Source organism: Strix aluco, chromosome 19 (genome assembly GCF_031877795.1).
Source record: "Strix aluco isolate bStrAlu1 chromosome 19, bStrAlu1.hap1, whole genome shotgun sequence".
NCBI classification, from domain to species: Eukaryota; Metazoa; Chordata; class Aves; order Strigiformes; family Strigidae; genus Strix; species Strix aluco.
The window spans coordinates 8,130,545-8,153,166 of NC_133949.1; the positions used below are offsets into that span (position 1 = coordinate 8,130,545).

The 22,622-nt window shown below is 48.4% G+C and overlaps 3 protein-coding genes across 3 annotated transcripts; 2 read left to right on the forward strand and 1 right to left on the reverse strand.

Annotated features, from left to right (window-relative positions):
* Positions 1-659: 659 nt before the first annotated feature.
* DHX33 (DEAH-box helicase 33) lies at positions 660-11,385 on the forward strand. Its single transcript, XM_074845722.1, has 12 exons — positions 660-948; positions 2,882-3,042; positions 3,753-3,980; positions 4,760-4,930; positions 5,832-6,017; positions 6,725-6,836; positions 7,237-7,396; positions 7,787-7,875; positions 8,458-8,585; positions 9,161-9,364; positions 10,093-10,179; positions 11,000-11,385. The coding sequence occupies exons 1-12, from the start codon at positions 738-740 to the stop codon at positions 11,306-11,308; spliced, it is 2,046 nt and encodes a 681-aa protein (XP_074701823.1). The 5' UTR covers positions 660-737; the 3' UTR covers positions 11,309-11,385.
* A 3,005-nt stretch (positions 11,386-14,390) lies between these two features.
* C1QBP (complement C1q binding protein) lies at positions 14,391-19,221 on the forward strand. The gene is made up of 6 exons (XM_074845243.1): positions 14,391-14,685; positions 14,839-14,989; positions 15,454-15,541; positions 16,520-16,615; positions 17,459-17,581; positions 18,789-19,221. Exons 1-6 carry the CDS (start codon positions 14,433-14,435, stop codon positions 18,936-18,938), a joined length of 861 nt encoding a protein of 286 aa, XP_074701344.1. The 5' UTR covers positions 14,391-14,432; the 3' UTR covers positions 18,939-19,221.
* A 254-nt stretch (positions 19,222-19,475) lies between these two features.
* RPAIN (RPA interacting protein) lies at positions 19,476-22,606 on the reverse strand. Its single transcript, XM_074845130.1, has 7 exons — positions 22,513-22,606; positions 22,026-22,214; positions 21,409-21,472; positions 20,768-20,882; positions 20,489-20,552; positions 20,233-20,367; positions 19,476-19,692 (listed from the first exon to the last, which is right to left on the reverse strand). Exons 1-7 carry the CDS (start codon positions 22,591-22,593, stop codon positions 19,663-19,665), a joined length of 678 nt encoding a protein of 225 aa, XP_074701231.1. The 5' UTR covers positions 22,594-22,606; the 3' UTR covers positions 19,476-19,662.
* Positions 22,607-22,622: the final 16 nt, after the last annotated feature.

Genomic DNA, 22,622 nt, shown 5'->3' on the forward strand with positions numbered 1-22,622 from the left:
GGTGGGTGAGGTGACGTGCTCCTTCCTGAGGACGACCTGTTCCACGTCATGTATTGGTAAGACAGATTGTCCTCGCTCTTCCAGAGCTGCTTTCTTCACACGCTTCCTTCCACTCTGGTGGGGTATTTAAGATTGTACTCCTCTCTTAACAGAGTGATGACATGATATCTGTATCTGGGAAGAATTGGAAGTGTTGCTTACTTGTACCCTGGGACAAAATTGGCTATTATGGTCAGATTACTGTTTATAATCAGGACTTTGATTGCCCTTGAAACCATTCCTGGGTAGCCTGTCCCACAGAGAAGTGTGTTTAAATACCAGAGTCATCATGGGAGAGTGTTTTGTCAGCTGTGTGAGAGGTTATTTGTCCCAGCAATTATAAATGGGAATGAGGTAGGTCTTGAACCTGCCAGTTTGCAATGTTGCCTGCTGGTCGACTCTGCCTTTCCTGGCGGATGTTTCGGTTCTGTGGGTGCCCCTGCCAGGAGAGAGGCCTGTGCTGCGCTCCCCGTGCCCCCAGGGGCACACGAAGGGCTTCGCGGTGCCCCAAACCGCGGCCTGCAAATGGCGGCAGGTGCCAGCTAGGCCCCGGGCCTACATTTCCCGTGATGCCCCGCTCCGGGCGCCATGGCGGCACGAGGCCCCGGGTCTCTATTTCCCGTGACGCCCCGCTCCGGGCGCCGTGCCGCCGCCATAGCAGCCGCGGGCGGAAGCTGTTGCCCGAGCGTTGCGCAGCGATGAGGCGCGGCCGGCGAAGGTGGCGGATGCTGCTCCGCCGTTCCCTGCCCCACCGTTCCCCTCCCCGCCGCTTCGCCACGATGCCCGGTTTCCCCGCGCCGCGCCGCCGCCCTCCGCCCGCCGACACGCAGCGCCGCGGCCTGCCCATCTTCGAGAGGCGGGAGTCGCTGCTGCGCCGGCTCCGCGGCCTGGAGAGCGCCGTCCTCATCGGTGAGTGCGGGAGCCGGGCGGCCCCGGCGGCGGGGGGACAGCGGGTTCCCTCAGCGCCACAGCCCCCACAGCTGGGGGCCTCGGGAGCCGCGCTTCCCCTCAGCGGGCGGCACCGCGGCCTCCCGGGGGCGGGGTGGTCGTCGGGGTCCCGAGGGGACAGCGGGTGTCCCTGGCGCCGGGTTTGGGCTGGTCCAGCCGGGCGTCGGGGGGTGGCATGGCCTGTAAGAAGTTGCACAGACACGGTTTGTGTGTAAATGTCAAACGTGGAAAATGGCTCATATTTTTATTCTTGAGTTTTGACCGGTTAAGGCAGCCGGTGCCTTAACTTTTATGGAGAAGGCAAAAGTATTTCCTTCTCCTTTCTGTTTTGCCATTCGCATGGAGTTCAGTCAACTTAAAAGTCAAATGGCAAAACCCTGCTCTTCGGAAAATGTGTCTCCTCAGCTATGTCTTCTGGGGCATTCACTAATTGCATTATGTTTTCTTTGAGTCCAGACTAACAAGCTTTTTGTCTGGCTGTTAGGAGCTGAAGACATACAGCTTCTCATCTGGAAGTGTAAAGGCTCAGCATTTGTTAGAATTAAATGAAAAATGCTTTTTATTTCACTGATATAAGTGAACCATTAAAAAAAAATCAGTTGTGGTAATTGATAGATTGATAGATGTGACTGCGTTTATCTCCTTTCCTCTGTATAATCCTGGGATTGTCATTACTGGTTGCTAAATATACTCTGTAATACACCATGTAAAATTGTGCAGCTGTGAAGTGGGCTAAAAAGCTCCATCTTGCTTTTGCCAATCTGCAGCTGCAGTGCTTACAACTTGGCTTTCTGATTCTTCTCTGCTTTTGGCCATCCTTCCAAATTTCTCATATGTCTTCCTCCTCCTCCTGTCTGTGCTCGCCTCGCTCCCCCAGTGCACTCTGTGCTGTTGCTGTTTTGCAAGGGTTGAGAGTACAGGGTTCTCGTTTCCAGAGCTTCGTGCTCTCTCACGTAGAGCAATTCTTGTAACAGGCCGGTAGAAAGCTGAAGGGGATCCGCTTTGAGTTACAGATGTGTTTTAAACTGTAATAAAATGTGCAGGAAAATGATGGGTGATGTTGAAAATATTCTCTGCTAATCCGTGCACGTTGCACTTCAAAATGGTTTCACTTGCAGTGCCTCTAAGCACTACGATTTGTGCCAGATTTTACTGTGCCCAGTAAGTGACACTTTGTCGCCGATGCTGTGGTGAGTATTGATGGGAGCTGGCTGTAGGGTTTTCCTGATTGCTGTCTTTGGTAGAGGGCTCTACACAGAGTTTGTGTTGGAAATACACCTGGGGAGAAACGGGATGGTGTTTGTTCTGTTGTGTGCTAGTGCTGTGTGGATGGAGGAGACGTTCAGCTGAGCCTGAAGGGACTCTCTCTGATTTCGGGAAGGTGCAGGGAAAGAGTTGCTGACGTGTTGGTGCCCCAAGTGCTCCTCTAAGAGACACTCAAACCTTAACTCGCTACTTGCTGTTGTGATAAAAGCTTTGCTTTAATTTGCTTACAGCTTTACTTTGAAACTTCCTAGTGCATAGTGTGAATGTATGCATAAAACCAAACTGGTGTCTCTTCCTTGCTCTGCGTAATTATCTTATGTTGGCTGTGTTACCAGCAAATACTTCATATCTGGACAGACTGGAATATGTTTCTAAACCAGAGTGTGGCTGGAGAGAACCTGGGTGAAAGGAGTTTTGTAGAGGAGTGCTCTAACAACTAGAGCAAAGCGTTGGGTTCTGTCTCTGCTGCTGCTTTATGGAGTGATTTTGGGCAAGCTGTTGAACCCCTTCCTGTCTTCAGCCTCCCGGTCCTGAAATATGGCTAAAAGTTAACATAAAAAAATGAGTTGGCACCTTTCACTTGAAGGTGCTATAAAAGAGAAAAAACTTTTCCCTTGATGTTCCCTAGGAGAAACAGGCTCAGGGAAGACCACACAGGTCCCCCAGTACCTCTATGAAGAAGGAATTGGCCACTACGGCATCATTGCTGTGACCCAGCCTCGCAGAGTAGCAGCTATAGCCTTGGCTACCAGAGTCTCGGATGAGAAGAAGACAGAGCTGGGGACACTGGTATGTTGCTTTACAGGGTCTTCAGAGAGTTGCTTTAGTACTGCAGTGTTGATGGGGCTGTATCAGGGCTTAATGGATAAGATCAAAAACAGCCACAGGGGTACTAGGTAGTTGTCATTTAATAATGTGCTTGAAAGGAAAAAAATGGTGTTTACCTGCTTCTGTGGCTGGAGGGGGGGCCATGTTTGACTCTGTCTCTGTGGTATTTTACTACTTCATAATTATTTGTGTTCCTCCATTTGAAAAAAAACAGGATAATGAATAAAACAACAAAAAAAATATTGTGCACTCTTCCATTGCTCCCTGTATCAAAAGTCACTGTCAAGGAGAACAGAGTACTGAATCCATGCAGATCTGTGGATGAAAAGTGGAGGAGAAAGACTTCCCCTACATAAAATCTTTGGAGAGCATGGAGTTGTTTCTGGTAGGGGAGGAAGGAAAGGATGCTTGGAGCATTTGTGATGAACTTGTAGTTGGGAGAAAGCCAGTTGGGATACAGGGTTGAGAGCATCCTGTGGGTGGATGATTAGATTTGCAAGATTAACTGCTCACAGATTGCAAATACACTGTTACACTTTCCAGAGCCTCCTCCGAGTTCTGGCTGGCTCTCTGGTGTGCTGAGCAGGGTGCTTTGTTTGTAGTCCTTCCTTGTGGTGTGATGGCAATGAGAAACTTCGTGTTTGTCCTTTCTGCAATGATCGTTTCCATAGGTTGGCTATACCGTACGCTTCGACGACCTTACATCTGAGGAAACTAGAATCAAGTTTTTAACAGATGGAATGCTGCTTCGTGAAGCTATTGGGGACCCGATGCTGCGGAAGTACAGCGTTGTCATCCTGGATGAAGCTCACGAGAGGACAATCCATACGGATGTACTCTTTGGAGTGGTGAAAGCTGCGCAAAAGAAACGGAAGGAACTGGGCAAACTGCCACTACGAGTGTGTACATCTAGGATGGCAACAAAGGGCAGGGGTGGGGCTCAGGCTCTGAGTGCTATGAGTATCTCCTGAGGTTTTCCAAAGTGTTTGAAACTTCAGCCTTGGCTATTTTTCTGTTCCTAAAAGGTCCCTCTAAATCTGAATAGTTAAGGTTGGCCAACTTATGATGTGTGGGCATGATATGACACATCTGAACAAGGTGTCTGGTATCTTATTTTTTCATAAGAGCCCCTTGGATGTGAGCTATAGACTAGATGTGGTGCCGGGAGAGGTTTTGGTGCTGTTGCTGAGAGCACCCTGGGTATGGGAGCTCTCTGCTGGGTATGACAGCTGTAGGACGTGCTCCCACTGGGGAAGGAGATTGCGTGTGTGTGTTGCGTGGACACCTAATGAATGTATGTGAGTAGGTGATGGAGTGTGTGAAAGCACTCTGGATTTGATGGGGAAGGCATGTAGGGGACTGGTAGGGTCTGAGCACAGTCTCGTTCAACAGGCTGTTCCACAGCCTCGCTTTGGGGACACTAGCTCTCTTTATTAAATGTCAGAAAATAACTTTAACGTGTCTTCACTCATTTTATCATACCAACACGTTATGCTTGTGTGATACCAAAGCTGATGGCTTTAACAAGGAAGGATCAATCCTGTTCCAAACTCTGTGTGTTTTTTGCTGTTGTGAGCAGATACCTGTCTCGGGAAGCCGACTGTTGTCTGGTCCTGACTGGTAAGTGTCCTGCTGGGTCGGAACTGCAGCACTAACCCATCTTACGCTCATTTTGAAGGTGATTGTCATGTCGGCTACGATGGATGTTGACCAGTTCTCCCAGTACTTCAATGGAGCTCCTGTTCTCTATATAGAGGGCAGGCAGCATCCCATTCAGGTCTTTTACACCAAACAGCCTCAGAGTGATTATCTCCAAGCAGCACTGGTGACAATCTTCCAAATCCACCAGGTATGGTGGTCTCGTCGGGTTTGTGCCTCTCTGGGGCCATGGATTGTTGATCTGGGGGCTCATGGGTTGCTGTGGCAGAAGAGAGGGTATGAGCTTGCTGCTGCCGAATCAGAGATGTCCTGGAGGTGCTCACTGCATCCTCTGGGAAAAGGGGAGAGCTGGGGAGCATGCTGGGTTAGTGAATCATGTTGGCTCGAGGGAGGGGTTGACAAATGCCAGTGTTATTCCAAAAGTGAGAAGAAAGATTGGAAGTGGTCAACCATAAAGAGCCTTGGGTTGTGGGAGGAAATCCAGGCACAGGCCAACAGTAGCATGAATATGATTCTAATTACTGTCAAAGTGTAACTGCAGAGCAAGTAGAAATCTCTTAAAATGACAACTTATAGGCATTTTGTGACTAAATGTTTGAAGGCAAAACTGCCAGATGGTTATATCATTTAATTAAAGTGCATTTAATGCTTTGAAGATGCTGTCAGGATTTTGGGACTTGTACATCAAGGCTGGAGTTGAAAGGAGACTACGAAGCAAAGCTCTCCGATGTCAATTCATACCTAATACCTAAATGTTCCTCTCATTAGAGTTTTCTGTTTACTGGCTTCTACCTGGGTGCTTGCTGGCTCTCTGTGTGCATGTCCTGGACAGTTATTCAACGAAGTAGATGTGTGACTTGAAGCAATTCCTCCATCCTGTTGAGACTCAGTCCTGCAAAATGCAGTTTACTCTTTGCCTCTGGTGAATCCATTGGGAACTTCAGGCTGTTGCATACACTGCACTGTGTGTGTCTCTTCTTTCTTACCTGCTTTGCTGACTTGCTGTCAGGACAACATCTCGTTACAGTCTCTGTTCTCCCTCCCTATCCAAACCATCTTAACTTCTCACTTGCTTTTTCCTCTGGCTCCAGGCAGCACCCTTTTCTCAGGACATCCTGGTGTTTCTGACTGGTCAGGAAGAAATTGAAGCAATGACCAAAACCTGTCAAGATGTTGCCAAGTATCTCCCTGAAGGCTGCCCACGGGTGGTGGTGATGCCTCTGTATGCTTCTCTGCCCTACTCCCAACAGCTCCGTGTCTTTCAGGCTGCCCCCAAGGTGAGGCAGTGTGATGGGTAAACAGGATGAGTTTGGTTGCTTGCATGCGTGTTTGGAAGAAATGTGGAATTTGAGGGGTTAAAGCTGTCTGTACTGATAGTAAGTCATAGTCTCCACTGTCTGCTGACTTTAGGCTGAATGGTTCCAGGGTGATACAAGAGTGCAACTGAGATGGTATTAACAGATGCATATAATAAGTCATCTGGGATCATAAAAAGAAGGAAGGATTAGGCGGAGTGAAAAGGGCAGAGGAATTGAAGTTTGCCCCTTTCATAGGAATTTAAATCCCTATCACAAAAAAGTTACAGCATTTAATGGACCAAATACTAAGAAAGCTAAAAACCTGGGCATATTTGGCAGGGCTGTAAGAAAAGGAAATTGTGCTGCCTCAGGCCCTTTTATATCTATTCAGCAGATAAATAAGAATTCAGATCTTGTGCCAGAAATGAAATGGTTTAAGGACATATTGATAACAGCTGTCCTGAGTGGTGTATTTTGTTGCAAGTGTAAGCACACGTTTCAGAAACTGATTAGGAACCAGTGGTTATCTTTGTTTGCGAGAGCTGGCATAGCAAGCGTGGTCTGTGATCATAACACGCTGTGATGATACGTAGGCCTGGCCCATGCTGGCCCAAAGTAGCAGCGTTTCTTTGTTGCAGCTAATCTAAGGTGACTTTTAACTGGCTTTAGTTTGCTCTTTCTTCCAGGGCTGTCGCAAAGTGATCCTCTCCACCAACATCGCAGAAACCTCCATCACCGTTGCAGGAATAAAATACGTTGTGGACACAGGCATGGTCAAAGCAAAGAATTACAGCCCTGGTGAGGAATTGTAAAGAACAATGCAGAGATTGTTTTCAGTTTTGTAGAAGTTATCTGAGGCAATGAGCCCCACTGAGAGATGATTTAAAACACCCTCTGCACTGTCTAAATGAATATCTCAGGTTTCAGGTGTGGGTTTTGGTGTTGTTTTCTGGTTGGTCTTTTTTTTTTTTTTTTTGAGTACCAGCCCTGTGGGGATATAAAAATCTGTCCAGTATGAATCTTCTCTTCACGGATACAGGGCGTGATAGTTACTTTTGTTTCAGGGTGCTAAGCCAAGTAAAAGTCTGAGCAGTATTTTGATGGCAGACCCTGGGATTTTTTTTATTGTAATCCTACATGTTTTTCAAAGCTGTGCATTCCGCAGACATTGACTGAAGTGATGCTTTTCCACGCACAGAAACTGGTCTGGAAGTGCTGGCAGTCCAGCGGGTGTCGAAGGCCCAGGCTTGGCAACGCACAGGGAGAACAGGGCGAGAGGACAGTGGGATCTGTTACCGGCTCTACACAGAGAATGAGTTTGGGAAGTTTGATGAAATGACAATACCTGAGATACAGAGGTGAGAACAGAACCCTGATACCGTCATACTTCTTGCCACAGCTCTTTTATGGACTGTTATAGATGGAGCTCTGTAAAGAGCTGAACAGCAAAACTGGATCTAGGGTCTGACTGGTTGACTTTTGAGAAAAATGAACTGTGGAGACTAAACAGAATAACTAGGAGGCATTTGCTCAGGGTAGGCAGTTGGGCTCTGAGTCTCTGAACTTTTCTCTTGACTTTACTCCAGATTTTGGACTTATTCCTGGTAAGGGTTCACCAGCCAGCATTGGACTAGTCTCTGTCAAGTTGCAGCACAGATCTGAGTACTCTGTCTCAGCTTATAGGCGAATAAAAGAAAAAATAATTTTAAAAAAAAGAACAATCTCAGTTGTGTTTTCTGCCAATGCAGGTGTAACCTGGCCAGCGTGGTGCTTCAGCTCCTGGCCATGAGAATTCCCAATGTGCTCACCTTTGACTTCATGTCCAGACCATCTCCTGGTAAGTGATTACAAAGGCAGCCTTGGAAAAAAATGACAAATGAGTCACTGAGGAATTGCTTAAAAATAATGTCTTCAGGCTAGGCAGAGAAGATGGAGTTTGGAAGGTTGGGGCTGTGAAGGAGGAGCAGTGTCTCTCTGCTGCATCTTTTCCTGATGGCCCAGAAGTCTCAGATTCATTCACTGCTCATTGTTTGGGCTCGGTCTAATCAGAGCGGCCATGGTTATGGCAGAGAGCTGGAGAGTCCAGCTTCCAAACAGAACAGGGAGCAGTTTTGGATCGTAAAGAACATGGTGTGCCTTGACTGCCAAGGAGAGCCATAGAGGATTTCACACAGCCTCTGCTCAAAGCTAGAGATGACAGCTTTAGTTTTGCCTATGTTTTTGCTATTTAAATTAGAAAAGGTGATGTTCTACTGGATAGAGAGGGATAGACCTCAGTTTGGGTCTCTGATTTCTGTTTAGAGAAATTTACTTGTCCCTCTGGCCAGGGGAAAGAGGTAGTGATGTGCCAGCTGATCCTTCGCATCCCTGCCAGTGCCAGCCAGGAGGCCTCACAGCCCGAACATCCTTGTTTTGGCAGATGCTATTCGAGCAGCAATTGAGCAGCTGAACCTGCTGGGAGCTGTGGAACACAAGGAAGATCAGCTTGTCCTAACCCCCCTGGGAAGGAAGATGGCAGCCTTTCCACTGGAACCAAAGTTCTCTAAAGTAAAACTACAGAAAAATTAGTTAATTTTTATCTCATGTACTCTTTCTAATACCATTGGCATTTCTCTTTCAAATTCCTTAAACGAGGTCTGGAATGGGGGGCAGCTGCAGCTGTACGAGTGTACATTGGCTATACAGCAATGAAGCACAGCTTTATTTACAGCAGTTGTGCTGGCTTGGTTGTCATTTGTTGTTTAATTCGGGGAGATTTATTTTGTAAAAGAGAATTTCTTTCCTCTGGCACCTCTGAAGCTGAAACAAGGCTAACTTCCTTGCAGTTTCTGGAATTGCTGGCAGCACTGTTTAGCACTTGCTGTCTGATGCCACACTTGATTTTAGTCACCATGTTTGTACTGTACGTGACCTGGCCATTCTCAGGAAGGAGCATGGCAGTCGCTGTTAAAGGTGCTTGGTGGGCCCATAGGAGGATTTACAGTTGTCTCCAGGCCCAAATGTTTATGAAATTACCCTAAACAATGCGTAGTAAAATTCCTGGGCTGCCAGTCAGCAGAAAAGTCTGCCCGTCTGAAGTGGATTTGGTCAACCAAAAATCAGTTTTGTTCTGTGATTTGCAGACCATCCTCCTGTCCCCCAAGTTCAGCTGCACAGAAGAGATCCTGACCATCGTGTCGCTGCTGTCAGTGGACAGTGTCCTCTATAGTCCCCCTGCCCAGCGGGATGAAGTGCAATCCGTCAGGAAGAAATTCATCTCCAGTGGGGGAGATCATCTTACCCTGCTCAGCATGTACAGAGCCTTCCTAAATGTCAGTGGCAACAAGGTAGGATGCTCTGAGGACACCAGGGCTGTCTGGGCTCCTGGTGGTGGGGAGCTTTTCTGGCATGCAGCAGAGTGACTTCTGCATCCTTCCAAGGCAATGAGAGGACTTGCGCCAATTCCCCTATTGTAAAGGATGAGTAAGCTGTTCAAGTGCTGAAGGTTTCTCCAGAAAGCTGGAGCAAAACTGGTTAGCAAAGCTTCCTGAGGCCAGTTCTGTAATCAGAGCCAGGTCTCTTGCTTCCCTGGTTACAGCTGGAAATAAGAGGGAGTGGGAGAGTGTTGAGACTTGCTGATAAATACCTAGACATGCTCTTTGGCAGGATTCATTGCAAAAACACTGACCGTATTTACAAGCAGATTTTGATTTATCCTACCCTATAAACTCCTCAGTTTGACTTGTAGATCTGTAAACTTGCATACCCCATTCCTTGCAGCATCTGTCATTCTTACGTGATTTATTTTCACCACCTGTGAGATAGCAAGTGCTGTTGTGCAGCACTCGGTGACCTTGCAGAGCAATTCTGAGTGGGAAGAGAACAACAACATGCTGTTTCTTAGCACTGTGGAAGGGAGTGTAGACAGAGAGGAGTAATCAGGGCTAGAAATATGGCAAGATTTCTCTGAGAAAGATTGTGGTGTGGAGGATTCTGCTTTTCACAGTATCCAAAGACTGTCATGTTTTTCGGGTGAAGAAACAGCCGCTTCTAACTCCTGGTGTCTCTGCTGCAGGAATGGTGCAAACACAACTTTGTCAACAGCAGGAACATGATGCTTGTGTCAGACATCAGAGCTCAGCTCAGGGACATTTGTGTAAAGGTAATGTGTTGCCATACTGTATCGCTCTGTTTCACCTGTCTGTGTTTTTTTGTTTGCCCCCAAACTGATTTTGTTGTGCACCAAGTCCCAGGAGTGACAAAACGTGGGGTTTTTTTCACTCTCGCACGAATAGTCAGGTAAAATTCCTGACTCTGCAGCTGCATCCCAGAATCTCAGAGCTGCAGGGCTCAGTGGGTTGAGGAGAGGTAAAGAGAGAAGGGGAGCTCTGGGAAGGCTTCTCGGGTAGAGGACAGCTTTACCTCAGGGGTTTTGCTGCTCTAGTGTGGATGTGAGTGCTATGTGTGCCACTGAGTGATGTCAGCCTCCGCAGCCCACACTGGCTGGCTGCTTCTCAGAGTCAGGCATTGATTTATCAGCAGCTTTCACATCAGCACTGCTCCTGCCGGTCACAGAGCGGGAGGCGCAGCATGGGAGCTGCTGCTGAACTGCTTGCAGTCTGCATGTGACACGGGAGCCACCGATGGGCACCTGTGTCCTGCTGCGAGGACTAGGTAGCCTGAATCTCCCTCCCAGGAGAGTCTCGATCCATTTTGTGGCTCATCTTTTGTTTGTTGTTAGTCTGATGGCTATAATGGTTGGACTAGGCGATCTTCAAGGTCTTTTCCAACCTAGAGGATTCTGTGAATTGGCCTCACATCTACCTGAGCTGAATTCCTAGCGGTCCTTTTATACTTCCCACGCTAGCAGATTTCTGACACAGAATTTCCTGATCTCGGAAGCCCGCTGGAGCGGGGCTGTGTTTCCCCACGAGGGTGCACAAACACGCTTGCTGACTCTTGTGTTTCTCTCTGCTGAACAGCTATCGATGCCCATCAAGTCCTCCCGCTCAGACACTGAGAACATCCGCCGCTGCCTGGCTCACAGCCTCTTCATGAACGCCGCGGAGCTGCAGCCCGACGGCACCTACAGCACCGTGGACTCTCACCAGCTGGTGGCCATCCACCCCTCCTCTGTGCTCTTCCACTGCAAGCCCGCCTGCGTGGTTTACAACGGGCTGCTCCGCACCAACAAGTGCTACATGCGGGACCTGTGCGTGGTGGATGCGGACTGGCTGTACGAAGCAGCGCCCGACTATTTCCGCAGGAGGCTCCGAACAGCCAGGAACTGACCTCTGGGGCCAGGGTTTTTAGGCTCACCCTAAAAGACTGGGTTTTGTTTCGTAATAAATGTGCAGACAGCAGCAGAGCTTTGCCATTCTGGAGATGTTGAATGTCCTTTGTGGTGGCTGGTCTGTCAGTTATGTTGAAACAACACACGCCTTCAAAATCAAAGCAGGATTTCTATTGTTGAAGGAGAAGATAGTCCACTGTGAATCAATTTTGTGATGTTCAGTGGCATACAGCTGTTACCTACTCAGAAAAAAATAGCAACGAGAAACATTAATATCAAAATCACTTGTATCCTTAGCAGGTTTTATTGGGGGGGAAAAAAAAGGAGAAAAAAGTTTTAAATGTCTACATACAGGGGGAAAAAAAATGCTTTTTTTTACTGTTTCTAGAAGGTCTTTTACCTCATCAACCATCTTTCTGCCTGCATGTGATGTTCAGTGGCTGATTTGGGACCATGTGAAGGCCAGGAAGGGGAGTGCCTGTTTGGACAAGGTCTTCACTGCTTCTGTCTAAGCCTGAGGGGCTGGCAGTGGTTTCCTGGGGAGCTTGTCCAGCTGCCCGTGTGTCTGGCGTCATCTTTGTTTGCCCTTTTGCTGTCAGGGCATGTTGTTCCTCAGCAAATACTTACGGCTTTTCTGACTCCTGTCTGTGCCCTTCTACCTTTGGAGTTGGCACACCGTCCACAACAGCTCATCAGGCCAACTTGCAGAAGACTCAGCAAAATGAGAATGGAGATGTGGTTTAGAGGTTGGACTTTCTTTTAAGGTCCTTGATTCATCAAATGTTTGCATCTTCTGCTCTGATACCAGTGCTTCTCCCCCCTTCTGCTCCCCCAGCCTGTCCCAGTTATACTTTGGTTTTCCATTAGAAGTTTGGAACTTGACATTGTCAAGAACCACAGATCTACCATTAATATCTATTATTTGGTTTTTCTTCCATATTCCCTTGGCATCTACCTATCTCTTTTTTTTTCGTGTTGGAGAGAAGAGGCAATACCACATTTAATCTTTTTAAATACTGGAATTAAGAAACTAGTGCCACTCCAAAGGGGAAACTTGTTCTTTAATGTGAAGGAAAGTGGATTTATTCCATTATCACTGTGTGTTGGTGGGAGGAAAAATGTAAGTTTTTAAATGATATCCTAAGTACTTTTAAAATAATCTGACTGGGAGAAGTAACTTCCAGTTTCAACCAAGACTGCTGACACAGTGGAGTAATTTATACAGATTTTTGGAGGAGTTGAACTACAGCAGGTTAGGTGTCTGAAAGGGTGGGAGAGGAACCTGCTCTGCACATGCAGTGTCACTGTGTAATAGAGTGGGGTTAGTTTAGATGAGCTGTGATGGGATTGTGGGGTTTAGTCCTTGTATTCTTCAAATAACAACTTTAGGGGAAAAAAAAGGCTTATAACATTAATAGGGCTGCTCAGGGATGCAGTCATACCAGCTGTTGGCAAGCCCTCATTCACTCCATTTGCTCAGGGAAAGCTGCTGCCTTTGCTTGTGATTTGTGGGGACAAGATGCATTTGCCACGTAGTAATTAGTCCTTTCTGGTTACACACATCACAGTTACACAACACATTGTTATAGGCCTTTTCTTTGGGCTCTAGCAGGGGCTTACCTTGGTTTTCTCTTTGAAAACTGGGGCGAATACCTCTTTTGTTCTCTTTTTTTTTTTTTTTTTTTTTTTTTTTTTTACTGGAATGTCACTTGTGCAGCTCTGCAAATTGCTGTCTCCCAAAGAGTGTAAGTAGGTCCCCAGCGTACCTGGAACGGTCTCATCTCTCAGCCCGTTCCTAGGAGGGGTGATACTGAATGTCTGCAGGGGTGCGGTGGAAACAGGGACACATCCCTCTGCTGTGCCTCTTTGCAATATTGTTCTTCAGTGCTTTGAAAAAAAGAAGAAGAAAAAAAAACTGGTTAGTGGGGCACAGGCAAAACTTGCCACTTCTGTATGTCTGACCAGCTGCAGTTTTGGATCGGTATTTCAAGAGTATCCAGCTATTTCAATTGTTCTCACTCGCGTGAATCACAGGAAATTATCAAAGCACTGTAGTTATCTATTTCTTGGTTTTACAGACTCTGCATCTGTAGGGGAAAAGGGAGTATAAGCACATTTCGGTTGGGCAGTCTGATTTTACAGTCTGTTTAAAGGAGGGGATGGATGTTTACTTAGAACTAATTCATACATTTTTCCAAAAGTAAAGAAGTGATGGCAAAAATCCAAGTCCTGGGTGTTTTGTGAGACACAAAAGCTGTGTGGATGGAAGAAATGATCACAGGATATTCAGGTGCAAGTCCCAGCGTTTTCAGTTCTTGTGGGAGTGTCATTTGAGCAGTCTGGGGTGTCTGTGCGCAGACTTTAAGACAAGATGTTAAGGTAGGTCAGTCAATCTGTGCTTCGCCTGCAGAATGGGGCCTGTCATTATGTGTGTGGTGCTCAAACAGCGGTGGGGAGCTGGGAGTAAAAACCCTGGTCCTTCGGTCTCCTGCTACAGCCTTGCGGTGAGCAGCAACGGGCCTGTTGTGCTTCTCAACACATGGCAGTAGTGCCAGCTTTTAGACAAAGGGAGCACTTTATGCCAGGGAAGTTTGCCTTGGTCAATCTTCCCTTTAAAAAAAAATTTTTTATTTTTCTGAGTAAACTGCTGAGGTTTTGCCAGAAAGCTGACTATTCTTTAAAGAGTGGGATGATGTACCGGAGTAAAGCTTTTGCCCTATACGCCGCTTTTTCTTGCTGCAGCCCACCAGCATTTTCTCCACATCCCCAACGCTTCCTCTGCGCCTTCGCAGCATCACAGAACCCTCGAGGTTGGAAAAGACCTTGAAGATCTTCCAGTCCAACCGTGAACCTCACACTGCCCCTTCTCAAAACGCCGTTCACCGATGTGCTTGTGCTCTGTACGTGCCGTCCCTGCCCCGTCCTCCTGCCCCTGCAAGTGCAAACAGCACTGAGGGCGCCTGTGGGCACGTTCCCCTCTGCCGGGGCCGGGACTCGAACCCGCGGCCGCCGCTCCCCGCCGCGGGGGCTGCCGGGCCGGCTGTGGCCGGAAGCGGGGCGGGCGGTTCCGGGGCCGGCGGTGTCCTCTGCCCGCCCCGCCGCCGCCCTCGTCCCGCCGCACCATGCTGCTTCTCCGGGCCCTGCGCGCCACCGGCGCCCTGCGCCCGCCGCCCCGCCGCCTCCTCTCTTCCTCCTTCTCCTCCTCCTCCTCCTCCTCCTCTCCCCGCGCCCTCCTGCCGCCGCCCGCCGCCGCGCCGCCCCTGGCGCGCTCCCTCTGGCAGCTGGGCGGCGGCGGGTGGCGGACGGCGCTGCTCCGCCCGCGGCGGGGCTCGGCCGGCGGCGTCTCCTGCGGCTGCGGCGGCCTCCACACGGAGGGTGAGCGGGGCCGGGGCCGGGGCCCAGCCCTGAGGGGAGCGCGGGGCGGCGGCGGGGCGGGGGGGGGGCAGCACGTGGTGGGGTGGCCCCTCCCGGGCAGCACGTGGTGGGGGGCCCTTCCCTTAACACCCCCCCACACCTTTTCCCCGCCAGGCGACAAAGCCTTCGCACAGTTCCTGACGGATGAGATCAAAGAGGAGAAGAAGATCCAGAAACACAAATCCCTGCCCAAGGTGTCCGGGGGGTGGGAGCTGGAGGTCCACGGCACAGAGGCCAAGCTGGTGCGGAAGGTGGCCGGGGAGAGGTGAGTGTGGCCCCGGGAGGACCCTGGGCCCGCAGGGGCTGGGAGGCAACAGCAACCAGATTTCTGCTCCTGCTCACGTTATTTTATCGCTGCCTGCCCAGTCTGTGCAAACCAGACGTTGCAGAGACTCTATTTTACCACCTGGGGTCAAAGGCACTTTTTTTTTTTTTATTCCACACAAGTTTGCTACTGTATTGTGTGTTACAAAGTTTAGTGCGGTGTTCCTGCGTTAAAAATAACAGTTTTTGGTCCAGTAAAACCTGAAAAACGCTTGTTTGTGAGAGCAGTTGGAGGAAGACGGCTTCATTCAGGTGTGTCTCATAACTGCAGAACCTGGTGTTGCTGAATTCACACACCGTGAACACCAGGAACGCTGTCCCCACAATAAAAGCTTTAAATAGAAGAAACTTCGATGGGTATTTTTTTGAGCGTGCTCCAAGTAACTGCTTCTGTTTCTTTTGAAGGATAACAGTCACATTCAACATCAATAACAGCATTCCACCCTCAGTTGATGAAGAAACACAAGAAGAGCAGAAACCTGATGAGCAGGAGGTAAATTTAGTCTTGATGGGCGCTTTAGGGACAGGCACAGAGGGAAGCTAGAACCTTGCCCTTCAGTGTTAAGGTTTTTTTTTTCCTCTCACTTGATACTTGGAGCATTAATGCAGATTTTGCTGGGTTGGCTGTGCCCCTCCTCTCTGCAGCAGCCAGGCAGAGCAGGGTGAGAGGGCTCTACGAGGAGAAGTGAGGGGAGCTCAGATATCTCTGACCTTTGCAATAAATACTGAATAAATACTAATAAATACTTAGCTAGTGTAACTCAGTGCTGGTAGGCAGTGTCAACAAAACAAAGCTATCCACATGACTTCACTTGAGTGGTTTTGTTGGTCAGAAGCGTCTCCTGTTAATCAAACTCTGTTAGTAAAACTACTGGTAAAAACTGTAAACGAGCAATATAATTTGAGGCAGATGGCTTCATCTGCAGCGAGGCTGATGCCGAATGAGTCAGGAAGGCAGCTGCATTGTGTGTGGTTTGTAGCAGTTAACTTTCTGAAGAGCAGTGTTTATTTCAGCTGGGTGGGACAATACTGGGGACGCTTGTACGTTGCTTCTCCTCCGGGACAAGCCTGTGTCCGCCGCGATGGCGCAGTGCACGTGTGCTTGGCAGTGTCTGTGCCCTGCCAGGTTTCCCCCAGGGAGGAGGGCAGGCACGAGCAGCTCCTGCTCTCAAAACAACGTTCCCAGTTCCTGTCGCTTTGGAGGGACACGTCCCGGTGAGGTGCAGGCTCTCTGACTTGTCAGGGGGTGGCCGGTGCTCCCGGCTGCCATTTCACCCGTGTGACCAGCCGCGGAGCAGAGGCTGAAGGGCCGTTGGCAAGGTGGAGGGAAGTTTGGGTTGCCCTGGCTGGGTCAGAGACTCCAGGGTGACAGGGAGCAGCCTGTGCTGGGTGGGCTGTGTTGCTGGGCTTATGGTCACTGCTTTGGCTCCTGTTCAGACTCCAGTGCTGATGCAACTTTTCTCTTATTTAGCCTGACCTTACATCAACTCCAAACTTTGTTGTGGAAGTAATAAAAGATGATACCAAACAGACCCTGGTTCTTGACTGCCATTTTCCTGAAGATGAGGTGGGTATCTAGCCGGTCGTGTGCCAGCCATAGCCAGCTCTGGGCTGTGACTTGCCGCCCGTTTCCTGCTTGTGCTCCTGTTGAATAACCGCTCTTTATAGCGTGTTCATTTTCTGAATCTGCAGAAAATGCTGTCTCCTCTTTTTTTTTTTTTTTAACACACACACAAGAAAAGGCTTTGTGTTTGCCAGAACACTCTTGGAGGAGATGTTCCAGTGCATTCCTCACATCCTGACCTGGCGTTTCTGATCGGCTGCTTATTGGCCTGTTTATTGAATGATGTTTGAGAAGGGAGGCACGGCTTAACTTTAACAGCACGGCAGCTTGAGGGGGTTAAATGAGAATGGCCAAAACAGGGTAGATTTAATACAGTGTGTCAGTAACTTGCAAATCTCATCCTTGTGAGATGTCACAAAAAGAAGTAGGGATTAAAAAAAAAGGCCAGGAAGGGGAATAAAATTCAGAGCTTTGCTTCAGACTGATATTTTTGGTTTATTTTGTGAACCTTAACAGATCATTTATGCAGCCAGTCCTAGCTGACAAAGGTTGGACAGACTTGTGAAATCTGATTTAGAACCAGGCAGAAGAGGTTTTTACATCGTTGTAAAAATCAGGCTGCTGGTTTACATCAGGTTGCTTCTGGCAGCACGAGCTGGTAGCCTGACAGGATTTCCTGTGTTCCCCTGCATGTCTGCGCTTGTCTTGACAGGCACACACTGGGGGGGCACTGCTTTCGTACGGTTGGGGGTTTGCCTGCAGTGTAACATGCCCAGCTCTGGGATGAGATGGCTGAAGGGGCCCGGCAGTTAGAGCTAGTCGTATGTCTTACATCTTCTGTTTCAGATTGGACACGAGGGAGAGGAAGAAAGTGATATTTTCACAATTCGGGAGGTCAGTTTTCAGCCCACAGGAGAATCAGATTGGAAGGACACCAACTACACCCTCAACACGGATTCCCTCGACTGGGTAAGTGCTGCCAACGCGGCTGCAGAGGGGCACTTCAGTTTCTCCCAGGTGCCCAAGACGGGGGATGCCCCTGCTGTGCCCCAGCTGGCTGTGAGATAGTGGTTCTGCTGCAAACTGAGGGTTGTTACGCAGTCCCAGCAGTCGTGCAGTGCTGGTGACATTACTGGCACTCAGAGACAGACATGTTGAAGCTTGTTCTGTTCCAGGCTGTAGGGACTGAATTCCTAGAGATGCTTTGACACTTGCTCAGGCATCTTTTGATATGTGTGTTTAACAATGTAGCTTATCAGATGCCACGTGTAGATGTCTTTGTTTTCTGGGTTTTCCAGATAGGTTTTTATAGCACTGACACTACCAACTGGTACGCCCAGGAAACTGGCCTCTGTTTATGTATTCTCAATGCCAGGCTTTCAGAAGCTTAAATCTTAGCTGGAAGCTGTGTATTGTATGGTTAAAAAATTACTCCTAGAGTGTATCTCTCTTTGGGAAGCATTGATGTTAAAATTGGTTAGTGCGCTCCAGAACATCCCACACTTTTTTTTTTCCCCTCTCTGACTTGAGACAGAAAATTAGTAAAAAATGTGTATGATTTGTGTTCTACTCAGATTACAGAAGCCCAAAATGAATAATTTGCTCAGTAATATTGGTCTGTTTAAAAAAAAAAAAATACAAGACAGGTATTAGCATGACTACACTAAGCAGTAATAATGAATCTGTTCTAAGGAGCAAGGGGGAGCCCACAAGCATTAACTTATGTTGCAGTTGCAATAGTTAAGTCTTTTACAATCATCAACTTCTCTTTTTCTTTTTAATCCTACTTAAGCCTTTCAAACAAATATTTACATCAGATACCACCCTCTCCAGACACTGTTGAAGCAGTTCACCCCCACGGCCGTAGCTGCCTAGAGAGGGGACAGGCAGGGCTTGGCACGTGTGATCTCTGACAGACTTTACCTGCTGACTGCTGCAGTCAGTCGATCATCTCCAGGGTGCAGCTTGTTTTAATGTTGGGTTTGGATGACCGGCCCCTTCCCTCCAAATGTTACACCCCAGACCTGCTGAGAAGGGGGTGGGGAGCTGCCTGGTCTCCTGTGGGAGGTGGGCCTGATCTTCCCAGGAGAGAAATGCCACCTGCCTTGGGACATTTTAAAAGCAACCCCTATGCAGGTGTGCTCTGCTAAGGAAACTTCCTGTTCATTGCTTCCAGGCTCTGTATGATCACTTAATGGATTTCCTGGCTGATCGAGGAGTGGACAACACCTTTGCTGATGAGTTAATAGAGCTCAGCACTGCACTGGAGCACCAAGAGTACATTAAATTCCTTGAAGACCTTAAAAGCTTTGTCAAATGTCAGTAGGTTAGGCTAAGAAACTTCTCTTCAAGTGTGGGTATTCCACAGCAGTACTCCAGCCAGCAGTACCCAAATACACATTCACAGCAGATACTGAGAGTAGGTAACTTTGAATTTGGAGAATGGGAGAGTGAGGATTTTCACTTGTATTTGGGGATTTGTATTTATGTTGCAGCCCAGATCAAGTTCTCTGACATTATGGTCCAGAGTTCCATCACCCTGCTTGGTGGGTTTTGTACAATTAAGAATGAATGTGAAGAATAAAATCTGTTCAACATATCACTGAAAACTGGTGGTTTCTCTTTTTTTCCTGCTGTACAGAGTGCTGTCATAAAAAGGATGTTAGTGTTTGCCTGTGCTGGTCCAGCAGCAGGAGTGAGGCTGTGGCTGCTCCTGCCTAAGGCCCTGCTGCAGGGCAGCACCCCAGCCTGCTACTCAAACCCAAGTCATTGCCTGAAGCTCATACTAAGTTTGAACAGAAACCAAAGATGGAGTCCAGTGTGAGCTGTGAGATCACTGATGCATTAAGGCCAACACTAAGTCTGAAATAAACTAAGTATATTTATTTCAAAATATATATTGTGCCATTAAAAGTGCAGGTCAAGGCAGTACTACTGCCTTTTCAAGTATCTTTGACACAGCAGTTACAAGTATATACATAAAAATACTAGCAGCTCTGGGTGGATTTTTAGTCTTGAAGTCCTTCCAGTAAAGCAGCAGCCAAATCAACTTACAGGAGAATCGTCCAGGAGTCACAGACCTTTAGAAAAGGTAAGGTGAAGAGAAGCTATAGCAATGTATAAAACAAATTATTAGTGTTCAAAACTATTTGAAATGCTCTGCTCCTAACACTGCCCTCACAGTGATTTTATGTAAGCAGCAAAGCTAAGAACTTGCTAGCTCTAGCTTGAGCCAAAGGATGGTATGTGTTTTCTAAGAGGTATGGGCAAGTCTTCTGAAGAAGCTTAAACTGAAGTAATTTTAAAACCTTCTCATGAACCACTTACCAGAACAGATGCTTCACACAAGACTTCGAAGTTGTTGGTTAAGGTATGAGAAAGGTAAGGCACTAAATTTGACAGGTCCTTGAAAGATTCCCTAATCCAGCAGTTAGCGTAAACTATAATTTGGCTCTTTTTTTACTGTTACTGGTGGTCAAAAGTAAAACCATTTCCAAGAAAGTTTGTGGTAAACCAGCAACACAAACCGCTGGGATCAATGGACTTGTGGTTTCTGCCCATGTAATTGAGAAGTGGATCGAAGCAGAGTTCCTTTCCAGGAACCTGACATTTAAACTCACTGGACAGCTCATGAGAAGACTGGTTTCTTCCTCCATTCCACTGGTAACTGTGAACTCTGGGTTGTGAAAGCATCTGTGACTGTGCTCTGTTAGAGTGTTTTCTAGAAGTGACCGAAGCTTCTCTTCTGTCATGCCCTGAGAAAATTGGGTTACGAGAAATCTTACACTGAAGTTGCTGTCTGTAGCTTAAAACTGCCTCTTCACAGCAGCTGACTTCAGGTGTCCCATTAAACACATTACTCAGAGCACAGCTTACCTGCGTGGTGATGTATAGTCCACACTGGCAAAAAACCAAGTGATTCCTCACAGTCAGGTTATTCCTAGAAAGAGCATACAAGCATCACCACAACAACCAGAACAAAGGTAGATTTTAGCAAAAAATCTGTTAGATTTAGGAGACCATTGCTCAGATTTTTTAATTTTGTTGAAATTAACACACACAGGAGCCTGTTTGCCCACTGCTTTTGCCTGTTCCTAAGCCCAGACTGCTGTATGGGAGCGGAGAACCTCATTCCAATGCCAAGGGCTTTCTTACTTTCTACACACAGGACAGATGACCTTGTCGCTGGCATCCAAGCCATCAAGCATCGCGTTGAGACACTCTTCATCAAACTGCAGGCTTCGTTCATACTCTTCTAATACCGACTGTTCTGCAATAACACAGCAAAATACCCTCAGGCACCTGCTCTGAACTGAAGACAAAGCAGCACATGTGAGCCTGCTTGGTAGATGGAGGCTGGGGCAGTCACTAGCTTCTGAACTTTTCTTTCCTTGGATCAGATTTCTCTACTTGAGGAAATCATTCCCATTAATCCAGTTTTTCCTATGGCTCAATCTTTAGCTGGTCACAAGGGTGTAAATTCTTACTTTCCAAACAACAATTTAGAAACATTCTGAATTGATTTATACAGGTTCTTACAGCTCTCAAACACCCCAGTGCTGTTTTGCTGATTTCCTCTCTTATTAGCTTCTCACAGACCTTAAAATGCCACTTAAACTCCTAAAACTGTCAAAAAGGGTCTCAGTGCATTAGAGGCTACAGAGATTTCCAAGGAGGCTCTTCTGTATCACATGGCCTACAAAAACCAAGGAGTGCAGCTGCAGCTAGTTTGGATGACTATTAAGTCAGGACTATTACAAATCAAGTAGGAGTCAGAAAGCATAGAGAGAATTTACCTTGCAAGATCAATTCTTGTTGGATCTCTTCCAGTACTGCTAGCTCATCAGGGTCCTCTAGCATCTGAAAGGTATCAGTCAGTGATTCTCCCATTCTGGCTACTTTCTCACTTAACTTCCAGCACCTGAGCTGCCACTATAACATAAATTCACTCTGCTTATTCTTCTGTCTGGTAAATCTCTGTATTTGAAAACCATGCACTGTGTAAAGCAAACTATAATATAATCTCCTGTGCAAAGCCAGCCACAATGGACCAGAACACAGCCTGTCCAAGAACTTGTTTTTTAAAACACTGAAGTTTTCTTTCTATTCTGAAGAGAGGTCAGTGACAGCCCAGCTCTGAAAACCACAGATGAGGAAAACCACAGATGAGGAACCCCACGCTCTGCCATGATTCACACACAATTTGTGAAGGAAATAAGGAAGTTCCCCACTCGTGGGCCCAAAGGCAAGTGCTTTCACAGCCCAACACCCACAGGAGCTGCAGAAGGAGGGGACCCAGACATTGAGTTTTGCCAACTCCAACCAGCGAGAGAGTGAAGTTACAGCTGCAGAGAGATGCGTTTGGTACGTGGCACGTTGATGCTGGAGACGCAACCCAAGAGTCTGCACTGACCTGGGCCAGGGTCTCCTCTCCGCCGAGGGCCGGCCGGCTCTCCTGCGCGGCCTGCAGCGCCTGCCACTCCTGCTCCATCACCTCCTGCACCAGCAGCGCGCCCGGTGCCGGGCCGCAGGTTCTCTCCCCGGCCTGGCGGTACCGCTCCAGCAGCTTCGCCCGGCTGCGCCTCAGCCGCTCCATGCAGCGCTTGGAGGGAGCAGAGCACACGGAGGCCGTTAGTGCCGCGCTGCGGGCGGGGCAGACGGGGCCCCAGGGCCGGTGGCATCCCGGAGGGGTTGCGCGGGAGCGGGGTGACAGCTCCTACCGGGGGCTGGGCTCAACCAGCCGCGCGACGGCAGCGCCAGACCCTCACACCGCGGGAAGGGGCCAGGCTCGGGCCGCCTCACCCGCCCGCGCGGGACCCGGCCCCGGGGAGGGGGAATGGGGACCGGGGCGGAAGGAGCAGGCAGAGCCCCCCACCCCGCCCCGCCGCGGCCCCACTCACGCGGCGGTAGGTCTCCTTCCAGGGCGGCGCGGCCGGGCCCCTGCAGCGGGCGCGGAACCGCCGGAGCGGCGGCGCCTCCATCGCCCACCGGGAGCCGCGCAGCGCCTCTG

Excerpts from the sequence above, each read along its gene's own strand:
- C1QBP (XM_074845243.1), top strand. The coding sequence starts at position 14,433 with ATGCTGCTTCTCCGGGCCCTGCGCGCCACCGGCGCCCTGCGCCCGCCG. Across the intron at positions 14,990-15,453 it reads CGGAAGGTGGCCGGGGAGAG|GATAACAGTCACATTCAACA; the intron begins GTGAGTGTGGCC and ends TTTCTTTTGAAG. Across the intron at positions 17,582-18,788 it reads ACACGGATTCCCTCGACTGG|GCTCTGTATGATCACTTAAT; the intron begins GTAAGTGCTGCC and ends CATTGCTTCCAG.
- RPAIN (XM_074845130.1), bottom strand. The coding sequence starts at position 22,593 with ATGGAGGCGCCGCCGCTCCGGCGGTTCCGCGCCCGCTGCAGGGGCCCG. Across the intron at positions 22,215-22,512 it reads GGAAGGAGACCTACCGCCGC|CGCTGCATGGAGCGGCTGAG; the intron begins GTGAGTGGGGCC and ends GCTCCCTCCAAG. Across the intron at positions 21,473-22,025 it reads GAGAGGAGACCCTGGCCCAG|ATGCTAGAGGACCCTGATGA; the intron begins GTCAGTGCAGAC and ends GATACCTTTCAG.
- DHX33 (XM_074845722.1), top strand. The coding sequence starts at position 738 with ATGAGGCGCGGCCGGCGAAGGTGGCGGATGCTGCTCCGCCGTTCCCTG. Across the intron at positions 949-2,881 it reads GGAGAGCGCCGTCCTCATCG|GAGAAACAGGCTCAGGGAAG; the intron begins GTGAGTGCGGGA and ends GATGTTCCCTAG. Across the intron at positions 8,586-9,160 it reads TGGAACCAAAGTTCTCTAAA|ACCATCCTCCTGTCCCCCAA; the intron begins GTAAAACTACAG and ends TGTGATTTGCAG.